Source organism: Ctenopharyngodon idella, chromosome 16 (genome assembly GCF_019924925.1).
Source record: "Ctenopharyngodon idella isolate HZGC_01 chromosome 16, HZGC01, whole genome shotgun sequence".
Taxonomy (NCBI): domain Eukaryota; kingdom Metazoa; phylum Chordata; class Actinopteri; order Cypriniformes; family Xenocyprididae; genus Ctenopharyngodon; species Ctenopharyngodon idella.
In genome coordinates this window covers 9,827,950-9,848,757 of record NC_067235.1, presented here as the reverse complement: position 1 = coordinate 9,848,757, position 20,808 = coordinate 9,827,950, and the positions used below count along the sequence as shown (strand labels likewise).

At 35.6% G+C, this 20,808-nt stretch overlaps 1 protein-coding gene and 1 long non-coding RNA gene across 5 annotated transcripts; one reads left to right on the top strand and one right to left on the bottom strand.

Annotated features, from left to right (window-relative positions):
- Window positions 1-262: 262 nt before the first annotated feature.
- On the bottom strand, window positions 263-2,599 carry LOC127497184 (uncharacterized). The gene is made up of 2 exons (XR_007925476.1): window positions 2,454-2,599; window positions 263-1,586 (listed from the first exon to the last, which is right to left on the bottom strand). It is a non-coding gene; the product is annotated as an uncharacterized LOC127497184 (long non-coding RNA).
- A 1,537-nt stretch (window positions 2,600-4,136) lies between these two features.
- On the top strand, window positions 4,137-20,068 carry cnot10 (CCR4-NOT transcription complex, subunit 10). 4 transcript variants are annotated; one of them, XM_051866060.1, is made up of 19 exons: window positions 4,137-4,320; window positions 4,830-4,924; window positions 5,007-5,168; window positions 5,286-5,436; window positions 5,582-5,721; window positions 7,371-7,457; window positions 7,652-7,735; window positions 7,869-7,986; window positions 8,267-8,425; window positions 8,542-8,747; window positions 10,301-10,422; window positions 10,718-10,897; window positions 12,025-12,144; window positions 16,138-16,251; window positions 17,459-17,589; window positions 17,678-17,713; window positions 18,871-18,998; window positions 19,127-19,202; window positions 19,377-20,068. In XM_051866060.1, the coding sequence occupies exons 1-19, from the start codon at window positions 4,302-4,304 to the stop codon at window positions 19,541-19,543; spliced, it is 2,295 nt and encodes a 764-aa protein (XP_051722020.1). In that variant the 5' UTR covers window positions 4,137-4,301; the 3' UTR covers window positions 19,544-20,068. The 4 variants fall into 4 exon arrangements, with proteins under 4 accessions (XP_051722020.1, XP_051722019.1, XP_051722022.1 ...); XM_051866059.1 differs by having other exon boundaries at window positions 5,579-5,721; XM_051866062.1 differs by having other exon boundaries at window positions 4,138-4,320; window positions 12,064-12,144.
- Window positions 20,069-20,808: the final 740 nt, after the last annotated feature.

The following is a 20,808-nucleotide window of genomic DNA, read 5'->3' as shown; positions in this document are numbered from 1 at the left end:
TGTTAATTCTCAATAAGAACTTTTGTAGATGTATGACAGAAATAAAATCAAACTGGTTTATATGTGCAATAATGCGTAATGGCTGGAAGTCAGTAAGTTGTTGTTGTGTTTCTCTTTTTCTTTTCTTGTTGTTTCTCTTTCCTTCAAGGATTCTGCTTATTAACTTCAGGTGTCACCACTAATGGTCAATCATCACTTAAAGGGTTAGTAGTTCAGTGGTTCTGTATGTTTTTGTTATAAAAAGAATCACATCGACTCAGCCTTGATCCAAAACCACCATGTTCTCTTTTATTACACACGCCTCTATATCCCAGCCATGCCTAATGACGTCATTCACATGAGGCCGTGACTTAAAGTGAAACCACACATAATGCTACATCCCCCTTCTTCCAGAGGGAGACAATCTAGTGAGAAAATAGCAACGTTAAATACAATCAACAACAAGACATCTGATAACAAAGAATAAGTGCAATAAGGGGAATGTTTCCGTAGCAAAATTACATAATGCTTGAACAAGAATGATAATGAACTAGATTTGCATAACACATATCAATCAGGTCAAAACATAGTCTTTGTAATGTTGGTTAGGGCGGCTGACTCTTCCAGAACGAGTCACCAGTGAACACTTGTTGTCTGTGTCAGTGCCACTTTAGGGGACTGAGGCTGTTACATGGGCTATTTGGTTGCTCAAAACCATGTGCTGTTTGCATCCTGACAGTTTGCCCCAGCTTCAGAGCAGGGAGCTGATGTGCATTTCTGTCATAATAGTCTTTCCCCCTCATTCTTTGTTTTGTGAGTGTTTCTTTTACGTTAGTTTGGACAACAGGGTGAAGCATGGGCTTCGTCACTGGGAGGAAGGTCCTTGTTTGCCTGGAAAGCAGTCTTTGTGCAGGGGAAGGTAAGGCATCCCGGGGAAGATTCCGAAGATGAAGAAGGGCAGCATGGATGTCAGTATTGTCATGGTAGCATTTTTCCAGAAGGTGCATGGCAGATCTGACTGCCCGCTCAGCCAGCCCATTGGACTGAGGATAGCAAGGGCTGCTGCGAATGTGCTTAAAGTCCCATGTGTGCGCAAAATCTGAAAACTCGTTGCACACAAACCAAGCAGCATAGTCATGACTTCCAGCAGGTCATCAGTGAGTTGTGGCTCAGATGTGGAAAGGTGGGCCCAGGACAATGCATCAGCCACAAACAGCTTCTTACCACATTTGAAGATCACATCTAGGTGGTAGCGGTGCAGTTTCATCATCATACCCTGTAAGCGGGGTGAGTCTGTGTGGTGTGGCTTCTTTAATATGGTTATCAAGGGCTGATGATCAATTTCTACAGTGACTGGCCGTCCGTAGATAAAATCATGGAATTTTTTTGTCGCAAACACGAGTGCCAGCATTTCTTTTTCAATCTGAGCATAACGGGATTCAGTAGGCATGAGAGCCCTTGATGCGAATGCCACAGACCGTCCTCGCTGAAGGCATACTGCACCCAGGCCATGTTGGGAGGTCTTGTGAAAGCCTTGTGATCTTCCTCATCCGCATAGACACTGTGCTTCACTGTGTCCGCATGCTTCACTGTGCTTACTGCATCACCTGCATAAGGATAATGACAGGGAAGAGAAGAGATTGTTGAATGAAGTTGTTCTTTTTGTTTTGTTTTTGCGCACAAAAAGTATTCTCGTCACTTCATAAAATTAAGGTTGAACCACTGTAGTCACATCAACTGTTTTAAAAAATGTCTTTAGTACCTTTCTGGACCTTGAAAGTGTTGATTATATTGCTGTCTATGGACAAGTCATATACCTCTCGGATTTCATCAAAAATATCTTAATATCTAATTTTGTTTATCGAAGGTCTTATGGGTGAGGAACGGCATGAGGGTGAGTAATTAATGACAACTAACCCTTAGTCACTTAATTCTCATTAACTGCTTCAGTGTTATTTTAACACCCTGTGTGGACACATATGTGCACTGAGGAGTGTTAATTTAACACTGGGATTTTGCTGTGTAGCCAAGTCTATCTACACAAATGAACTATATTACTTAGAATAATTGTGATTCAAATAAGAATCATGTCTTGTCTAAGAACACAAATGACCCTTCGCAAAGACCCACCCCCCTTAGTTACTGTTGCTTTGTCTGACGAGCCATGGCGTTGTCACGCCACACAGAGTGAAAAATACATCGTGGAGCAAAGAAGACACTGACAACACGTCGACAGACAAGACAGAGCAGGTTACTTATGATATTAAACAAAGTTCCATCTTTCAAATTGTGTAATTCAAACAATAAAAACCGTTTTGTGGCTCTTTAACGTGTCGTGACAGATCGCTGCGCCTGAGATCAAGCGGTTCATGAACCGATCATCTCTTCCTACTAGTTAAATTATAGCATCAAATAAACATGAATGAACATGAGAAGGAATGTTGTTTCAAACGCGGAAAGACGTCAGTACACACCATTTTTCAATTTCAAGTCCACCGAGGTTAATCTTCTAACTCCTGACTGCTTTGTCGGACAAAATGGCGGATCCGGCGTTATGATTGGTTAGATCGCTTGTCAATCAAACTCCTGGCTAAGGGTCAATTGTGATAAAATCATTGTACAGGGCCTCTCATGGCTCACTGCTTTAGCACAGTGGACAGAGATGGAGCAATTAAACTTCTTTGATACTATTGACATCTAGTGGTTTCTACAAGAATTTCAGAAATGTTCATACTCTCTATCCATTTCAATGCTTGTTTTTCATTTGGTGCCACTCAGATTACATATCAGAATGATTAGATTGGATGCTACTTGAACTATGAATTTTCCTTAAAAATAATAATGAGTCTTCTTTGAATTGAAGCATGACGTTGTGACACAATGCACATGCATATACTTCAAACAGTTATATAGTGTATCTTAAAACTATACATAAATAATACTTTGCCTGTTTTAAAGTAATGAGACAACATTGTTCACATAAGACATAATATTATGCTGAAAAGTTTTAAGTTTTTTGTAAAGGAAAGTGAGTCTCACTGTAACCATTAACCAAATGTACTGTAAGCTGTAATAGAGTGCTGTGATGACATAATTTTGTAGGCCATCCCAGAATAGCTCACCTTGGTTCCCTCCATTGGCTTTTGGATTATTGCAGAAAATATTCTGTTTTTTACACGTTTTGTACATCATTATAATCTTCACAAATTAACAAAACCTTTTTTTTTTTTTATGAATTTTGAAGCATAAATACATTTTGCCAGAAGTAAAAAGCTAAATGCAGGATAGAAATGAACTACACCACAGTTGTATTACTTCAACATCACCACCATTCAGCATCCGACAACTCCTTCAGTCTTTATTTAAAAAACATTTTCCCTGTAAGTTTGAGTTAGAACAGTTTGCGAGAGCACAATTATACTGTAACACAATTATGCTGTGAAAGCAGACTAGTAGCCTATATGAGTCTAACTGTTTGGCGTAAGGACGTTTATGTCCCCAACAACCTCTGTTTAGCTACATTTCCATAATAAGTAAAAGCTTTAAAAATATATATATTTTATATCGTAAAATAAAACACAAAAACATTTTGAGTTTGTGTTAACTACAGACCTTATTTTAGGCATTTAACCAAAAATCCATTGACTTCAGGATGATGGAACCGTAAGTACTAAAAATGTTAACTTGTTTTCAAGTTTTGGCCTACAAAAAAATACATCATCTCTGCAGCACTCTATTATGCTGACAGAACATAAAAGAAGCGTACATTTAGAATAAGCATAGCGGTATAGTCCGTTGTTGGTGTGAATGCTAGTTATCATCATAGTTTTTAGTGTTGGTTTGAATGAGAGTAAAGATACAGACCATTGTTTGCTCATAAATCCAAAATGGTATTTTAAAAACCCATGGGGAACTGACTGAGGGAACTCGTTGCAAAATAGCCTAAAGCTACATTGCACAGATGATCTGTGAGCTGATTAATTTAATCAGGTGTGTTTGGGGAGATATGTAAAATGTGCAGGATTGGGAACCACTGACCTAAAGGTTTCGCTCTTACAGACCAATAACAATTCGGGTCCGAAAGAGTTAAGCAACGATTAGCTGCAGTTTATCCTCCAAAACGATAGGTGGCGATCGCGAACTTAAAGGCTGTTTTAAAAAAAACCTCGCGCGGTGGTTGTGGGTAATATTCATGGCGGAATTCTGAATCTGCTCTGGAGAGACACACCTTCCATTTTTTCTTTCTATATATTCAAATAGTGGAATTAACTTAGACATTTGCTCCTTGTAAAAGTGAATTAACATACTATACATTTGAAGGAATGGCTGAAACAGGCTCAGGTGAGTGGTGTGTATAATATTCAGTCAGTCTGATAAACACTGCAGCTGTTCTTGAGCGCTGCGGGGAATGTAAACAGATCATTTTTCCTTTTTTTACAAACAAATACTTATTTTTATATTCGTAGATATTTAATTTATTAGGTTACAAATGTATAATTACTGTGGTAACGAGACCTAAACAGATAGTTAACTGCGTCAGTGAACTGGCCTAATATTGTGTGTTCATGCAATACAATATCAGTTATGTTTTTATAATTAGTGTGATATAAGAATACATAATAATGATAAAAGAAATGGTTTTAAGCGTATTAAGATTTTTGTTTTGTGACAGTTAGGCTTTTGAATTTACCTTGTTTCGATAGCTTGCATTACAAAGTTCAAAGTTAGTTTTGTTTTAAAGGTTTAAAGCTGTTGAATGTGTAGTTTATAATGGTAGTGAGTGCTGTCAGTAGGTATTGCATGAGTTAATTAAAACATCTGTCACTTAACTGCATCTTTTCCCTCTCAAGATCAAGCTGGTGACATGAAACATGACAACATTTCATCCCCTGGGATCTCAGATCAAGAGAAAGAGATGGCAACGAATGCTTTTGAGGCCTTTAATGTAAATAACTACAATACAGTTGTCTGAGCAAGTGGTTGTATGAATGAATATTAGTTGATGTTATATTGTGATGTCTCTTAAGGCTGGAAGCTATGATGAGTCCCTGAAACACCTTGACAACCTTCAGGAGCTAAACAAAGATGACTACAAGATTACAATGAATAAAGCAATCACTGAGTTTTATAAAAGTGGGCAGACAACAACTGGCATCCTGAAGCAGATGTTAATGACATTGAAGAATCAGGTATGGTATTACATTTGTCTCTGTTTCATTGTCAAATGTTGCTCATCAAATGTCATAAAAATGCTCTGCATTTATAGTTATGAGTTATTATTACTGATAATTAATCGTTGTTTGCAGATGCATACAGCTGTGGAAGATATTGATGGTTTGGATGATGTCGAGAACAGTATCCTCTACTACAATCAAGCAGTGATCCATTACCATATGCGACAGTATTCAGAAGCTATATCCATTGGGGAGAAGCTCTACCAGTTTCTCGAGCCTTTTGGTATGTTTCAGAATGCAATGTAAATGAAAACTGTTATGGTACTGCAGAGAGAGTTGAGTGGTACAGCAGTGAGTTCTTGCTCTAGCACCAAGAGTATCTGGTGCAGTAGTGTGGCATGGCTTGATGGGTTTCTCTGTCCTAGAAGAAAAGTTTGCTCAGGCCGTTTGCTTCCTGTTGGTGGATCTGTACCTGCTCACCTTCCAGCCAGAGAAGGCACTGCACCTGCTGGCTGTGCTGGAGAAGCTCACCGTCAAGGAAGGGAACAGCAAAAACGGCAAAGGAGAGGTGAGAGATACAGCTCCTTCCAAATAATTTGAGTTTTTGATTGTATCTTCCTGTCTTACTAGTTCTTGTTGTTATATTTAAAGTGATAACATCTGTAAGAAAAATGTCCACAGAATATTTTTCAAATAACATTACTGATAAACCAATGTAGGATTCTGATGGCAGAGGTTGTGCTATAAATAATCATTATCAGTTACTTTGACAGACTTGTACGTTTTCTTTCATGCTGTATTTTTATCTGTCATTGTTTTCTTCTTTTGATTGATAAGTTTGAGTTCAGGAAAAATTTATATGTTTTAATTATAATCTTAATTGGCATCGCTTACCAAGAGAAAGCAATGTAAAAGACCAAATTCACTTCCTTTCAAAGGTTTGGGGTTATTTTTTTTTTTTTTTTTTTTTAAAAGTCTCTCATGCTCACCAAGGTTGCATTTATCTAATAGAAAATACAGTAAAAATAGTAATAGTGCAAAATATTAATACAATTTAAAATAACAATTTTCGATTTCAATATATTTTAAAATGTACAGTAATTTATTCCATTGATGGCAAAGCTGAGTCTTCAGTATCACATGATCCTTCAGAAATGATTCTAATATGCTGACTTGCTGCTTCAAATTTTTATTTTTATCAATGTTGAAAACAGTGCTTCTTAATATTTTTTGTGGAAACCATGATTACGTCATTTATTAATAGAACGTTTAAAAGAACAGCATTTATTTGAAATAAAGGTAACCCTTTGCAATAAGGTTCAATTTGTTAACATTAGTTAACTATATTAATTAACATGAAATATCAATGAAAATTATTTTTAAAGGATTTATTAATTTCAGGTAAAGTTAATTTCAACAAAGTTGTGTCTGTTTGCTGTGAGGACGTACAACAAAAATGGTATCTGTTAACATTATTTATTGGACATGAGCTAACATGAACTAACAATTAACAGTTGTATTTTTTTATTAATTAATGTTAACAGATTAATAAATACTGTAACAAATGTATTGCTCATTGTCAAATAATGATAGTAAATACATGAATTAATATTAACTGATAAGACCTTATTGTAAAGTGTTACCAAAATAAAAATATGTAATGCATACCTTTACTGTTGCTTTTGATCATTTTAATGTGTCCTTGCTGAATAAATGTATTAATTTATTTAAAAAAAAAAAAATCTTACTGCCCCCAAACTTTTGAAAGTTGGAAACTTCTCAAATCAATCCTGTGGTTGGTGTAAAACATTGTGTCTATTTTGAAAATCGCTGGGATCATATTACCTACACACACTCTTTCTGTTAACGGGTGAAAATCATTCTTTATGCCCCTCGAGCCAAAATCCATTATCACTAAAGCGTATTTTGATGGACTTCGATAGATTGAACTCTGTTAGAATTCTTTATTTTCTCTTATAAAAAGATTTTTAATGACGTAAGACCAGATCTAGTTTTAGAATTTTCATCTAAGATACAATTTAAAAACCTATTTTAATTGTGTGTGTGTGTGTGTGTGTGTGTTTTTTTTTTTTTTTTTTTTCTTTCTTTCTCACCATGAATATAGCAGGGGTAGCTGGCATTGGTGCTAAATTGAGAGTTGTTGCTCCAGCTTCTGTTCTCTCAACTTCAACTTTTTGTATCACGTGTCATTTACAGGGCGCCAACAGCACGAATAAGGAATCTACTGCTCTGAAAGCAGAGTTCACAGCTATGATCGAGGCAGCTAAATCAAAGATGCACCAGGTGAGAGCAGTCAGCATGCATGTTACAGCACTCTGATTAAACATAACCTGAAATAATAAAGGTTTGCATTTGTTAACTAGTTCAAAACTAAGTTGAATATGTTCAGAAAGCTAACTCTGAATCTAAAATGCATCAACCATGAACAACAAAATTGTCTAAAAATCAAGCTGTTTTGGATATGTTTGTGTGTGCAGTATAAAGTCAGAGCCTATATCCAGATGAAGTCATTGAAGGCCTGCAAACGGGAAATCAAATCTGTGATGAACACATCTGGAAATGTGAGGAGATTCACAGTCAACAGATTCACACAATACATGTGTACTGTAAATGTTGGTCAGGTACACCAGCATATGTAATGCACTTTTAATGTAACTTTTGTTGACTGTCTGTATTTACACATTCCTCCCTCAGTCTGCACCCTCACTCTTCTTGAAGAGTAATTTTGAGTATTTGAGGGGAAATTATCGTAAAGCTGTGAAACTACTTAACAGTTCAAATATAGCAGAGCATCCAGGACCCTTGAAAACAGGTACACAACCTCTATAATGTGCCCCATAGTTAAAAACTACCCATATGTGTTTTTAAAGAGAGAATTCTCAGCAATTATTTATTAATATTATTATTATTATTATTATTATTATTATTATTTATCTGATGTATTTGTTCACCATAATCATTTAAATCTATTTATCTATGTATTAAGTGGTATCAGACATGTAAAATACACCTAAATTTCAGTAAATTTTGTTAAAAAAAAAATCTACTGGGATGTTTTTGCTCAGATTTGTCCTTTGTTTTCCCCCTTGAAGGTGAATGTGTGAGGTGTATGTTCTGGAATAATCTTGGTTGTATCCATTTTGCCATGGGGAAGCACAACCTGGGTCTGTTTTACTTTAAAAAAGCACTTCAAGAAAATGACAACACATGCGCCCAGCTTGGTGATGGCGGTAATGGTGGTAATGGTCAGGGTAAGAGAAATGAAAACCTCCTACATGCCCGATCATAATATGCAGATTTTTGAAAAAAAAATTTTTTTTTGCAGTCTTGTTAAATTAACTTTGTTTTATTTTTTTTTTTTCCACAGCAGCTAAGATGTTCACGGGCATTCCCATGTGTGCTCTGTTAGCTAATAAGCGCTATGAGTTGCTGTATAACTGTGGGATTCAATTACTTCATATCGGGCGACCGTTGGCAGCGTTTGAGTGTCTGATGGAAGCGGTGCAGGTGTATCACTCCAGCCCTCGACTCTGGCTCAGACTCGCAGAGTGCTGCATCACAGCTAATAAAGGGGTACAGACATTAACCCACATGTATTTTTAAAATTTAAAATGAAAGAACCCCTGCTTTTCAAAATGTGGCAGGAATGTGTCTATACTTAAACTACTATTCAAAAGTTTGGGGTTGGTAAGCTTGACAGAGGTGTAAAAGAGTACCTGAAAACAATACTTAAGTAAAAGTACTGATACCTTACAATGGAAATGACTCCATTACAAGTTGCAAGTCACCAATTCCAATACCACTTTTGAGTAAAAGTCTTAGAGTATCTGATTTCAGTAATTAAGTATTTTACTTTGTACTGAATTTAGGCTTAAAGATGCACTAATCCTCAGCGCCTAAGAGACATGGCAGTGAAAAACAAGAAACAGTTGATTTGTGAGGAGAGCAATCACGTTTATTTTCTAACATTGGAAAAAAAAAAAAACTGAACACCTCAATATCGCAATAAATCAAGGTTGACACAACAGCCTCTTAAACATCTACAAACACTTAGGTCTCAGTTAAGCTCAAGTGCAACCAATTTCCTTCAAAAAGATCTCTTCAATATAACGGATAAATAATGTTAAGTAAAATTAAATAGTCAAAGCTTATTTTCACTGGACATGCTGGTTTTGGACTCATCACCAGCTGCAGCCATGTCCTCATCTCATATATGAAACACATGGAGTGAAGAGTACATATACTTTTTCAAAAATGTAGTCAGGTAGAGAGTAAAAGTTGCTAATATCTTTTGTACTCAAAGTACAAATTAGCCAAAAAGATACTTGAGTAACTAATTACATTTACTCAAATACTTTACACTTTTTTTTCTGAATACTTTTATTTATATTGATCAAAAGTGACTGTAAAGACATTTGTAACATTACAAAATAATTATATTAAAAAACAAAATGCTATTCATCAAAGAATCCCGAAGAGGAAAAAATAATGTATCACGATTTTCACAAAAAATATTAAGCAACACAACCATCACAGGTAAAAATACATTGTAAAATATATTGAAGTAGAAATCTGTTATTTCAAATTGTAAAAAAAAAATCACAATATGGCTTTTTTTTATTGTATTTTTGATCAAATAAATGCGCCTTTGTGAGCTTAAGAGACATCTTTCAAAAACATGCAAATATTTTACCAGCCCCAAACTTAACAGTACTGTACATTTGGTTTGCCTTGTTTAAAGGCCTGTTCACACCAAATGCTTAAATGACACTAAAGTATAAAATATATGCCATCAATATTTTCCACACTAAAATGGTTTACAGTTTTAAGTATTTCAGACAGTAATGCATTTTTTTGCACGCTGAAAACTTGGTATGACCAGGGGCGCGTTTCTTAAAAGCATTGCAGTCCTAATTAGATTGTAGAACCATTGCCACCAATAGTCTCTGATCAACTTAGCTCATGAGGCTTTTGAGAAACGCAGCAAAAATCTTTAAGATCTTTTAAAGTAGGAAATGCTTTATGTAATGAGCAGAGGATTTTAAGAATCAGTTTGAGGTTTTATAATATCCTTGACATTTTGAAGTTGTTTCTTTAATAAATTAACTTTCTGTTGTTTCCTTCAGAGCTCGGAGCAAGAAACAAAAGGTTTACCTAGTAAAAAGGGGATTGTGCAGGCTGTTGTTGGGCAGGGCTACCATCGCAAGATTGTTCTAGCGTCACAGTCCACACAAAACACCATCTACAGGTGAGGAAGTTTGATTTAACGTCATGGGCCATGACATTTTCTGGTTATTAATGGTGTTAGAAAAGTGGCTGTGTGAGATTGTCTGCCTGATTGGAGGGGTGTAACTACAGAGTTTCTCCAGAAGATGTCATCCTGTTGCACTTCTTCACAGAAGTAGCATTCAAAGACATTAAGTGACCCCATACAAATGTGCATCACGTCTTTTAGGTTTCCAGCTTATTAAAAATCCCCAGTCTTTCTGATGCACTTCCATGCTAAAATGGATATGCATACCTGTTTTTGTGTTTGTGTGCAGTGAAGGCCAGTCAGCAGCAATCCCAGTGGCCAGTATGGAGTTTGCAGCAATCTGTCTGCGTAATGCTTTGCTCCTGCTGCCTGAGCACCAGCAGCACGACAGCAAACCAGATATCGGCTCCAAGAGTTGCAGTCAGTCGGGCAGCACAGAAAGCGGCAGCGAGACCAGCGATGCCTGCAGGTACATGTACTTGCATGTATGCATGCAACACCAATGCTGACAATTCATAGTTTTCACATGACGTCACACACTTATAGGAACACCCACCTGGAGGGCAAAACAAAGCTTTCTTCCATTGCCCGCCAGTGATTTTTACCAGGTTTGTACAAAGTACTAATGAAGTAAGATAGTAATAATAAAAGACCAAATTCAGTATACACCTTATTGATAATACTTACTATGTACAGGAAAGCAGATGAACCCAGAATATAAACGGAACACACAGTTTCTCTTTAAGCGTTTTTCCATAGAAAACCATTATAAAGAAAACACTTAAAGTCCCCCCGTGGTGAAAATGAAGTTTTTTTAATGTTGTTTATATGTCTATGTGGTGTTTTTAATATGCTTTAAGACCAACTATTTGCAAATTCATAAGTCTACACCATTGCTGAGTATTTTCTCTTTAAAACTGCAGTGATCTAAAGACAGTTTCAAAAACGCAGTTTGAAATCGCTGGTGTTTCTAACGTCACAATCAAGTCATCGTGCTGGCTGGCTTTAGCATATCATTAACTATGACCGCTCTGATGCAGGGAAGTCTTAAGATAATGTATCCCGGTATACGTTCACAAAGCGTCACACAAGAGCGGTTAATCAGGCGCGCCATCATGAAGTCGGATCATTTTCTTCTCTCGCTGTATTGTCATCATGTCTAATTGTAACGTTTGCTAACATTTTTATTCAAAATGGCGATTTCTCGATTTAAAAATAATAAAATCGAGGCAAAACAATAATTGGAATTAATCGAAAAAATCGGAAAAATCGCCTAGCCCTATTTCATGTTAAGCGTTTTAGAGCGTCTCTGTACTTTTAGTGATTGTAAATACTGCAGCAGGTGCTGGATATGGATCACGGGTGCCCAAAACTTGCATTTTATTTACATATTTTTGTTTTTCTTCTTTTGAGATGGAAGATTGACAGGCCTGTAATGCAGTTCTATGGATGTTTTGCCCGCCTGGTCTCCGTCACGTGACTGAAAACTATGAATAACAGATCCCAGACTAGATTGAATAAAATTGAAGATTGAATTTGCTGAACACATTTAAGAACTTGTCAGATACACTCTTCTCACCCTTTGATGCTGTTTAGAGATGATCTGGTGACTTGGATTTTCTCTTTGACTGACAGTGGGAAGACCCAAGAAGGAGACAAGTTCATTCCTGCTGCTCCCTCATCACCCTTGAGAAAACAGGAGGTGGAGAATCTCAGGTGAGGTTACAGGAGACTTTTCTGGAATTAATTTCTCACTTCATATAAAAAGAGCCTGAAGATGATTTAAAAGACTGCTTTAGCACGTTTGATTTGAATCAGCCCATTGTGTGATGAATGTTTTTACTCAGTTTTTAAATTCCTAAATCAGGAAACATTTACTTGAGAAGCAAGAGAAGTCTTATGTTAAATCAAAATTAAGGGAGTTTATGCTTTAAACAAGATCAAATATCTGCCAAAAGGGTAAGGAAAATACTTAATTAAAGGGATAGCTCAGCCACAAATAAAAATTGTCATTATTTACTCACCCTCAAGTTGTTCCAAATCTTCTGCTGAACACAAAAGAAGATATTTTGAAGAATGTTAGTAACGCGACAGTTGATGGTAGCCACTGAGTTCCATAGTATTTTTTTTCCTACTATGGAAGCCAATGATTACCATCAACTGTCTGGTTACCAACATTCTTCAAAATATCTTATTTTGTGTTCAGCAGAAGAAAGAAACTCATACAGATTTGGAACAACTTGAGGGTGAGTAAATGACAATTTTTATATGTGGGTGAACTATCCCTTTAATTAAAACAAAAAACAAGTATTTTCTTACCCCTTTGGCCGATATTTATTTGGAAGAACAGAAATAACATCACTTTTGTGATCGCTGTGATCAGAAGTTACAGTAAAAGTTATTTCCATATTCTAGTTGTTGGGAGCGATTCAGTGTTCCTCACTAAACATTTACCTAGACTTATTGAGTTCCCTTTTATTCCTTAAATTTTCTTTACTTGTTCTTAAAAAAAGTATTTTTTTAAAAAAAGTCTTAAATTTACCCTTTTAGGGCTGTAAAATCAATTAATCGCGATTAATTACATCTAACATAAAACTTTGTGTATGTGTGTGTGTGTATATATATATATATATATATATATACACACACACACACTATATATATATATATATATATATACACACACACACACTATATATATATATATATATATATATAACAAAGTGTTTTGTGTGTGTTCTTATATACTGTATATACACACACATTATACAGACACATATTTTATATAGTATATATATATATATATATATACATAATATAAATTAATTTTACATCCCTAACCTTGATATAACCTGCAGAAACCCTTATTAACAGTTACATTTTTACATCCAATTTTGAGTAATAAACGTCTTAACTTTTGATATAAATTATGTGCCTAGAAAAATCTACATCTGATAATCCTTATGGTTTGTTCATTATTCAGGTCAAAAAGATCATTTTGGGATACATTATTCCAAGCAGATTTAGTCACAAATTTTGTCACAAATGGTAGTATGCTATTCTTAACATAGCCAACATAAAAAAAAGCTCCCCTCAGTTTGAGTTGTCCAAAACCAAACCTTATATATTGTTTTATTTTTAATTGCTGTCTTTCATAGTATGCTCATAATGGTTTAGAAATAGATTTGATAAATTTGGTACTTTGATATGCAAAATATCAGTACAATACTGTAAATGTTCTTGGCTAAACCCATTCAAATTCTTTTAGTTTGCAAATAACATAAAATGCAACAATTGCTAATTACATTAGTAACTGCAGTAAAGCCAGGTAACCACCATTATTTTAACCAACACAGTCTCTGTTAGACTCCTCTGGCAACAAGCTTTGCTTCAGGGGTACCTTTTATGCCCTTTAATTGTGAATAACCCTCCCCCGGCTAGCCCACAATACGCCTCTCTCTTATTTTATGCACCCACTTCACCATTCACTCTCGCATTACTCTGTTTTTTTGCCTCGGGAATTGATTAGACCCTCAACCCCACCTCCATCCCACTCTCTCCCCTTCCCCCTCATCTTTGATCCAGCGGCACAGTCTGCTCCAGAGGGCTGGCCGGACGTGGTTCCCTGTGAAGGGAAGGGGTGTGGTGTGTGGATTGTGTTGACCCTGGACTGACACCCTGATACACTGACACTTTTACGAGCCCGAGCACCATTTACTCAAAGGGCTCTTCCTGGAATCCTGCAGGCTATTGTGTCACAGGCAGCCATTGAGGATTTCTGTTTCCCCCTCTTTACTTTTACCCACTCTTTACCCTCTTATGTGCTTTTATAGCGAAGATTGGTGTTTAGAAAGCTAAGCAAAGATTATATTCAAATCAATTTTTCACAATTTTGAGGCCTGTTCACATCAAGACTGAATTTAAAAAAGGTAAACAAATTGCAAACAAAAGGACTTTTATGGAAAATAAAACTTATTGGATCCTTCTGTAAGCAAAAATTGGCCTAAAACTCACAGGCAGTAAAGAATTCACTCGCTTTAATTCAAAAGCTGATATAAATTAGACCTGTTTTAATGTACAGTTACTTTAAGTCATAATAGTACAGGCTGTTAAAATGTAATAAATTAGTGCTGGTTATAGTTAGGATGACTAGGTGTGGATGTCCCCACTTTAGTGGAGGTCCTGTTCACCCCTGGGTATCATAGAAATATATTTCCATTTGTAAACAGTTGTAGTCCTGTCATTGCATGCATTTTTGTCCCTGTTTTTTGTTTACAGCAAACATTGATCATTATCTATGTTTACATGCAATAAAAAAAATAGTAATTGCATTGATGGCTAAAAGGAATAGTTCACCCAAAAATGAATTTTTTACCCTCAAGCCATCTTAGGTGTATATGAGTGATCTTCTTTCAGACGAATACAATCGGAGATAAATTAAAAAATATCTTTAGTCCTTCAAGGTTTATAATGGTTGTGAATGGGAACCCAAATTTAAAAAAAAAAAAAAAAATCCCTCTGTAAAAAAATTAATCCATACACTTCAAAAGGCCTTTATTAACCCTCTGGAGTCATGGATTCTTTTTTTTTTTTTTTTGGCTTCCCATTCACACCCATTATAAACCTTGGCGGAATAAGGACATTTTTAAATATATCCGATTGTGTTCATCTGAAAGAAGATAGTCATATACACCTAGGATGGCTTGAGGTTGAGTAAATCATGGGGTAATTTTCATTTTTGGGTGAACTATCCCTTATATCAGTTTGAAAGGCCATCATGTAAACACTGCGATTGATCCGATTTAGCTCAATCCAAATTAAATTTGATGGTGGGTCCTTTAAAAACAATTGCATTTAGTTTTATCAAATGTGAAGTCATGAAAAGTCTTAAAGGCACAATATGTAAATTTTCGCCGCTACAGGTCGCTTATTCAAAACACAGGCGTAGCTTGATGACGCCTTGATTTTGCGGAATCATGGGAGGTGTTGTCTTTACGTCTACAGCCGACACACGGCTCGAGAGCAGTGGGGCTTTTATTATAATTTTTATTATAATATTTTATTATAATTTTTAGTGTGGTGTCATTAATAGGCGACGCATGGACACGATCCGTGTCCTGGTTAAAATTGCTTATTTCTCTGGATTTAAACATTCTTGAAAACATTTGGGATATTGTAAGTACACAAGTCAACAAAATATATAACATTGTTCTAGTGGTTTTTGGATATTTTAATCCAAATCTTATATTGTGCCTTTAGTTATCATTTATCATTTAATATCATTTTAATCTTTTCTGGTTATTATTGGTATTTTGGGTACACAATCAAATGTGTATGTGTGACATTTTATTATTATCCTTAAGAAATAATGTAAAATATCGTTAAATAAAATGTAACGTTTACAATGTACAGCAATTTATTTTGAGATTGTATTTTTTTCTGTATTGACAGTTTTTTTTTGTGCAGGTTTTAAAATCTTAAATGTGATTTAAAAAAATACCCTGCAAATACCCTGACTACCTCTGAATGTGTTTTACTGATCTCATCATTAAATGATTTGGACCTTGTTTACACCATTCGTGAGGCAGTTGACACATTTCCTGTGGTTAGGTTTGTTATGGCTGCTGTACACTGATTCATGGAAAGAGTGTTTCTGTCTTTTTTTTTTTCTCATCTGCTTGCTTCTCTTTGGTCTGTCTCTCTTCACAGGTGCTCAATTCTAGCCTGCAGTGCATATGTGGCTCTTGCTCTTGGGGACAACTTAATGGCTCTTAACCACGCAGAAAAGCTCTTGCATCAGACAAAGCTGTCAGGATCGCTCAAGTGAGTCTATTTCTCTTCTTCTGGCTGATTTACATCTTTTATGGGTCTGCACTCACAGCATTCAGCAAATATTTACCCTCCTAAAATGGCCAATCCTGAGTGATGGGATTCTTGATGTATGGTACAACCAGTTATTTTTTTTTCTTGGGGAAAAAAGAAGTTAAAAATGCCTTATTCTTTTGCAGTGTTATTTTAGTATCATTGACACTTTTATTTCTTTATCAGTTTTTTGAATTAGTATTTATTTTTTATTTTCTATGTTGTGTTTGTCTTTTGTAGTGTTGTCATTTGTATTTTTTTTTTTTTTTTTTTTTTTAAATGTCTATATAATAAATTATTAATTCAGTTCAACTAAATGAAAATGAGAAATGTTTCCTTGGCAAACTAGCTGAATTATTATTATTATTATTATTATTATTATTATTATTGACATTAATTTGTTTTAGTTAAAATTAATTTAATTTCAAGTGCCAATGGTTTTTTATGATTTTAGTTTTAGGGTGCTTTCACACTAGCACTTTTGGTGCACACCCAGGTTCGATTGACGTCAGAGTTCGGATATTTTGGATGATGTGAACGCTGTTTTCCGAACTTGTGTACGATTTCATGTGAATTCATACTACATCGCGGAAGGGAACCACTATTTATAACGTATGATTCGAAACAAAACCAAATGTCCAAAAACCAAAATATGAAAGTGAGGTGAGCAACGCTATGCTTTTTGTCACCTTCTCCTGTGTCGTCGTTACCAAGCAACAGGGGTAAACGGCTGCTTTGATGATGCAAACGTGTGGTGGTTCACAACCAAATAATATAATGTAACAATCCAGCAGGGGGAACAATCAATTCGGTTTGGACCAGGCAATTGAACCAAGTGTGAACGCACCCTTAGTTAACTATAATAATCGTGTACTTTTGCAGACCCTTTTCCCCAATTTTTCACCTAAATCGACGTGCTATTTTGTAAATGTCCTGGAATACCATATTATGATATGGTAATAACGGTTTAAAATATCAGTATCTGGTTTGGTTTATTCCAGCTAGATTTCCCAGACACAGATGAAGCTGAGACTAAGTGGGGAATCAACGCTCACAATGTAAAGCAGTCAGTTTAGCTTTAGTCTTTGTCTTGAGAAGTGGTTTAAATAATGTATTCAGCTGATCAATTATCAATTTTTGATGAGTTGTGTGGTGCTTGTGTTCTCAGGTTCCTGGGTCACCTATATGCTGCTGAAGCCCTGATCTCTCTGGACAGAATCTCTGATGCCATTGCACATCTCAACCCAGAGAATGTTACTGACGTCTCGTTAGGCGTGTCATCCAGCGAACAAGACCAAGGTATGAAAATGTGCACATAATCAAAACATACAGATGTCAAAGGATGTGATATGTGGTTACTGACATGTGCCTGTGCTGTTAATGACAGGTTCTGATAAAGGAGATCTGGAGCCTGTGGAGTCCTGTAAGTTTTTTCTTTTTTCTCCAGATGTATTCATTTATTTAAAAATAAATGAATACCTCTTATATGATAAACATGTTTTTAATTTCTGAATTTTAAAATCATGTTGATATTTTTGCGGGGTATAAAGAAAAAGTACCTGCGTTGTACAGCTGTCCTGATATCATTAAAAAAAGAAGAAAAAAAAGTGTAGTTTAAAAAGATAATATTCTTTAAAATACATTAAGTAGTTTGGCATAATCTTTCATTATTTCTGAAAAAAAAAAAATATATATATATATAAAATAATATTAGGGGTGGGACAATATTCCATAATTTTGACCCATACAATGTATTGTTGGCTACTGCTTCAAATATACCTGTTGTTGTTACTGTTTTTCCAAAATATTTCTAAGAAGTTCAACTAGATTTTTAGAAGGGAAAAAAAAAAAGAAAAAAAATTGTTACACTTTATTTGGTCACACTTTATTTTAGTGTCATTGTTACATTACATGTAGTTACTGTAGTAATAACTATAAATTATGCATAATTACATGCAACTAATCCTAAATCAAACCAAACCCTAACCCTATAGTAAGTACATGTAGTTACTTAATATTACTCAGTATTTAAATGTATAATTACAGTGTAACAAAGACACCTAAAAATAAAGTGTAACACTTTATTTTAAGGTGTCCTTGTTACAGTGTAACTATACATTTAAGTGCTGAGTAATAATATTAACAACATGTACTTACTATAGGGTTAGGGTTTGGTTTTGGTTTGATTTAGTTTTTTTTAAAATATATAATTAGGCTTTGGTTTAGGGTTAGTTGCATGTAATTATGCATAATTTACTTTTATTACTACACTATGTACATGTTACATATGTAACAAGGACTCTAAAATATTGTTAACAATAATACATTTAGTAGAATTCCACTTTTGATTTTTTTATTCTACTTTTCACACAAGCAGGGAAAAATAACCATTTAACTGTATACTATAATAGTAACGATAATAATAAAGTTATTTTTATAAATATGGTTTCAAAATATAATTTTAATCAGCACTGATTAATTGTCCACGATTAGACCCGAGACTGTTAAGACAGTGGATCAAACAGTGTATAGTCTTTTTTAATATGTATGTATGTATGTATGTATTTTGGTGTGTTACAGCAGGGAAACAGACGCCTTTATGTTACCCCAGCTCAGTAAGTTCTGCCCGGGCCACAATGCTCTTCAACCTGGGCAGTGCGTATTGCTTGAGAAGCGAGTATGAGAAAGCCCGCAAGTGCCTCCATCAGGTAAACACACATTTCTGTGTAGTTTACCACTCAAAACCACAATAATGCAAATATCCTCAGTGGACACTAGATACATAAGGTGTTTAAACAGTTTTCAACTCATTTGTTTATGGTTTCTGTCTGTGTAGGCTGCTTCAATGGTGAACACTAAGGAGATTCCTCCAGAAGCCATTTTATTGGGCGTCTACTTGGAACTGCAGAACGGTGAGTCACGCCCACAGATTTTAATTACACAGTGCCTGCTGAGAAATGAGATTCCAGAGGGTGGCCAGTCACCTTTCCTCACCTGGAATCATTTGTCACTTCAAACTAAATATTTTTTTTATTTATTTATTTATTTTTTTTGATCATTTAAAACAGTGATTGTTGCTTCCACAGGAAACACACAGCTGGCCCTACAGATCATCAAACGGAACCAGCTCCTCCCCTCCGTCAAGCCCATCTCCTCCCCTGACCTCCGCAAGAAACCACTTCCCTTCCAGTCATCACAGCCTGTACAGCCCATACAGACCCCCTCCTCCTTTACACAAGTACAGCGCAAGTGATTCCACTTACACAAACCCCTAAAAACATGCACAAACACATCTTTTTAAATTTTATTTATGAGACTGCAGCAACCAAGATGGTGAAGAAGGGGAAAAAACAAGCAAGAGAATTGTAGACTGGTTGTCTGTTGCAGTCTGTTAGAAATATGTATCTGTTTTGGGGTCTATGAAATTATAAATAAATTTTATTTACACTTATTAGTGGTGTGACATTAATGGGGTCAGTGACAAACTGCCATATATGAAATTATACAGATTATGAGTAAATTATTTCTGGAAAAAAAGATTGAAAATCTGCATGGAGTTCTTATAAGCAAGATCACGTGGATGTTAAAAATCAATGGACCAAAGGTCACTGTTAAGATGTAATTAGCATAAAATCATGGACACTTGTCTGACGTCAGTCATGACAAATAAAAAAAAACAGTCCTTAAAAATGTAGAAGCTTTTAAATATCTCACTTGTATAACTTGATTCCTTCTCTACTGGTGCATAAGACTCAAATAAATGTCCTGATTTCTAAAAGCTTGTCTCTGGCGTGGGTGGACAGATGTCGGCTTTCTTTCATGTGTGGTCTCTCCTCTTTTTGCCCTTTTTTCCTGAGGGTGGCCCATCAACTTTCTCATGCTGGGTCTTTCTTATGCTAAATCCCTCTGCCTCCACACCCCCTCTTTTTCCACCCACATCTCTCCCTATTGTTGCCCCGATCCGACGTTCTGTCAGTGATGCTTTGGAGAAAGAGCTCTTCTTTAAGCCTTTATGGGTTTTTTAAAAAAATTCAGCCATCTGATGCTAGTGCCAAAACGCAGCTATTAGATTGTTCCCCAAGAGGTTTGTCATGTTTGCATAGCACATTTTGTCTATTTTTAGAGCATCATGGGTAAGTAAACAATGTTATGCAAATGCTGGCAAATTTCAGAGGTCAGCTGTTGGTTTCTTATAATAAATATAGCCGAGTAAGTGTTCTTATTTATAGCCATGCTGTTTTATGTATCCTTAAAGGATAAACTGGGATTTGTAAGTAGGTGACCCCTAAGAGCGGCCAAGGATGAACGATATAGATGTGAAGCGCGCATCTGAGCTATGTTTGCGGGTGTGGCAATACATGCTGCCCTAAAAAACAATTGGCACCCTATAGGCCAAGGTTTTCTAAATGGGGGTTTGTGAGTTGATGAAAAGCTAATTAAATCGAATGTACCATTAAAATGTAAAACTGCGAAAAGCAAAGTTGAAGCATGAACCCTTAATTCCACCCCTAAATACCA

What these genes read in the sequence shown, in the direction of transcription:
- cnot10 (XM_051866059.1), top strand. An exon ending in TCTGGAGCCTGTGGAGTCCT is followed by an intron (nt 17,714 to 18,870) that starts GTAAGTTTTTTC and finishes GGTGTGTTACAG; the next exon opens with CAGGGAAACAGACGCCTTTA. An exon ending in CCCGCAAGTGCCTCCATCAG is followed by an intron (nt 18,999 to 19,126) that starts GTAAACACACAT and finishes CTGTCTGTGTAG; the next exon opens with GCTGCTTCAATGGTGAACAC.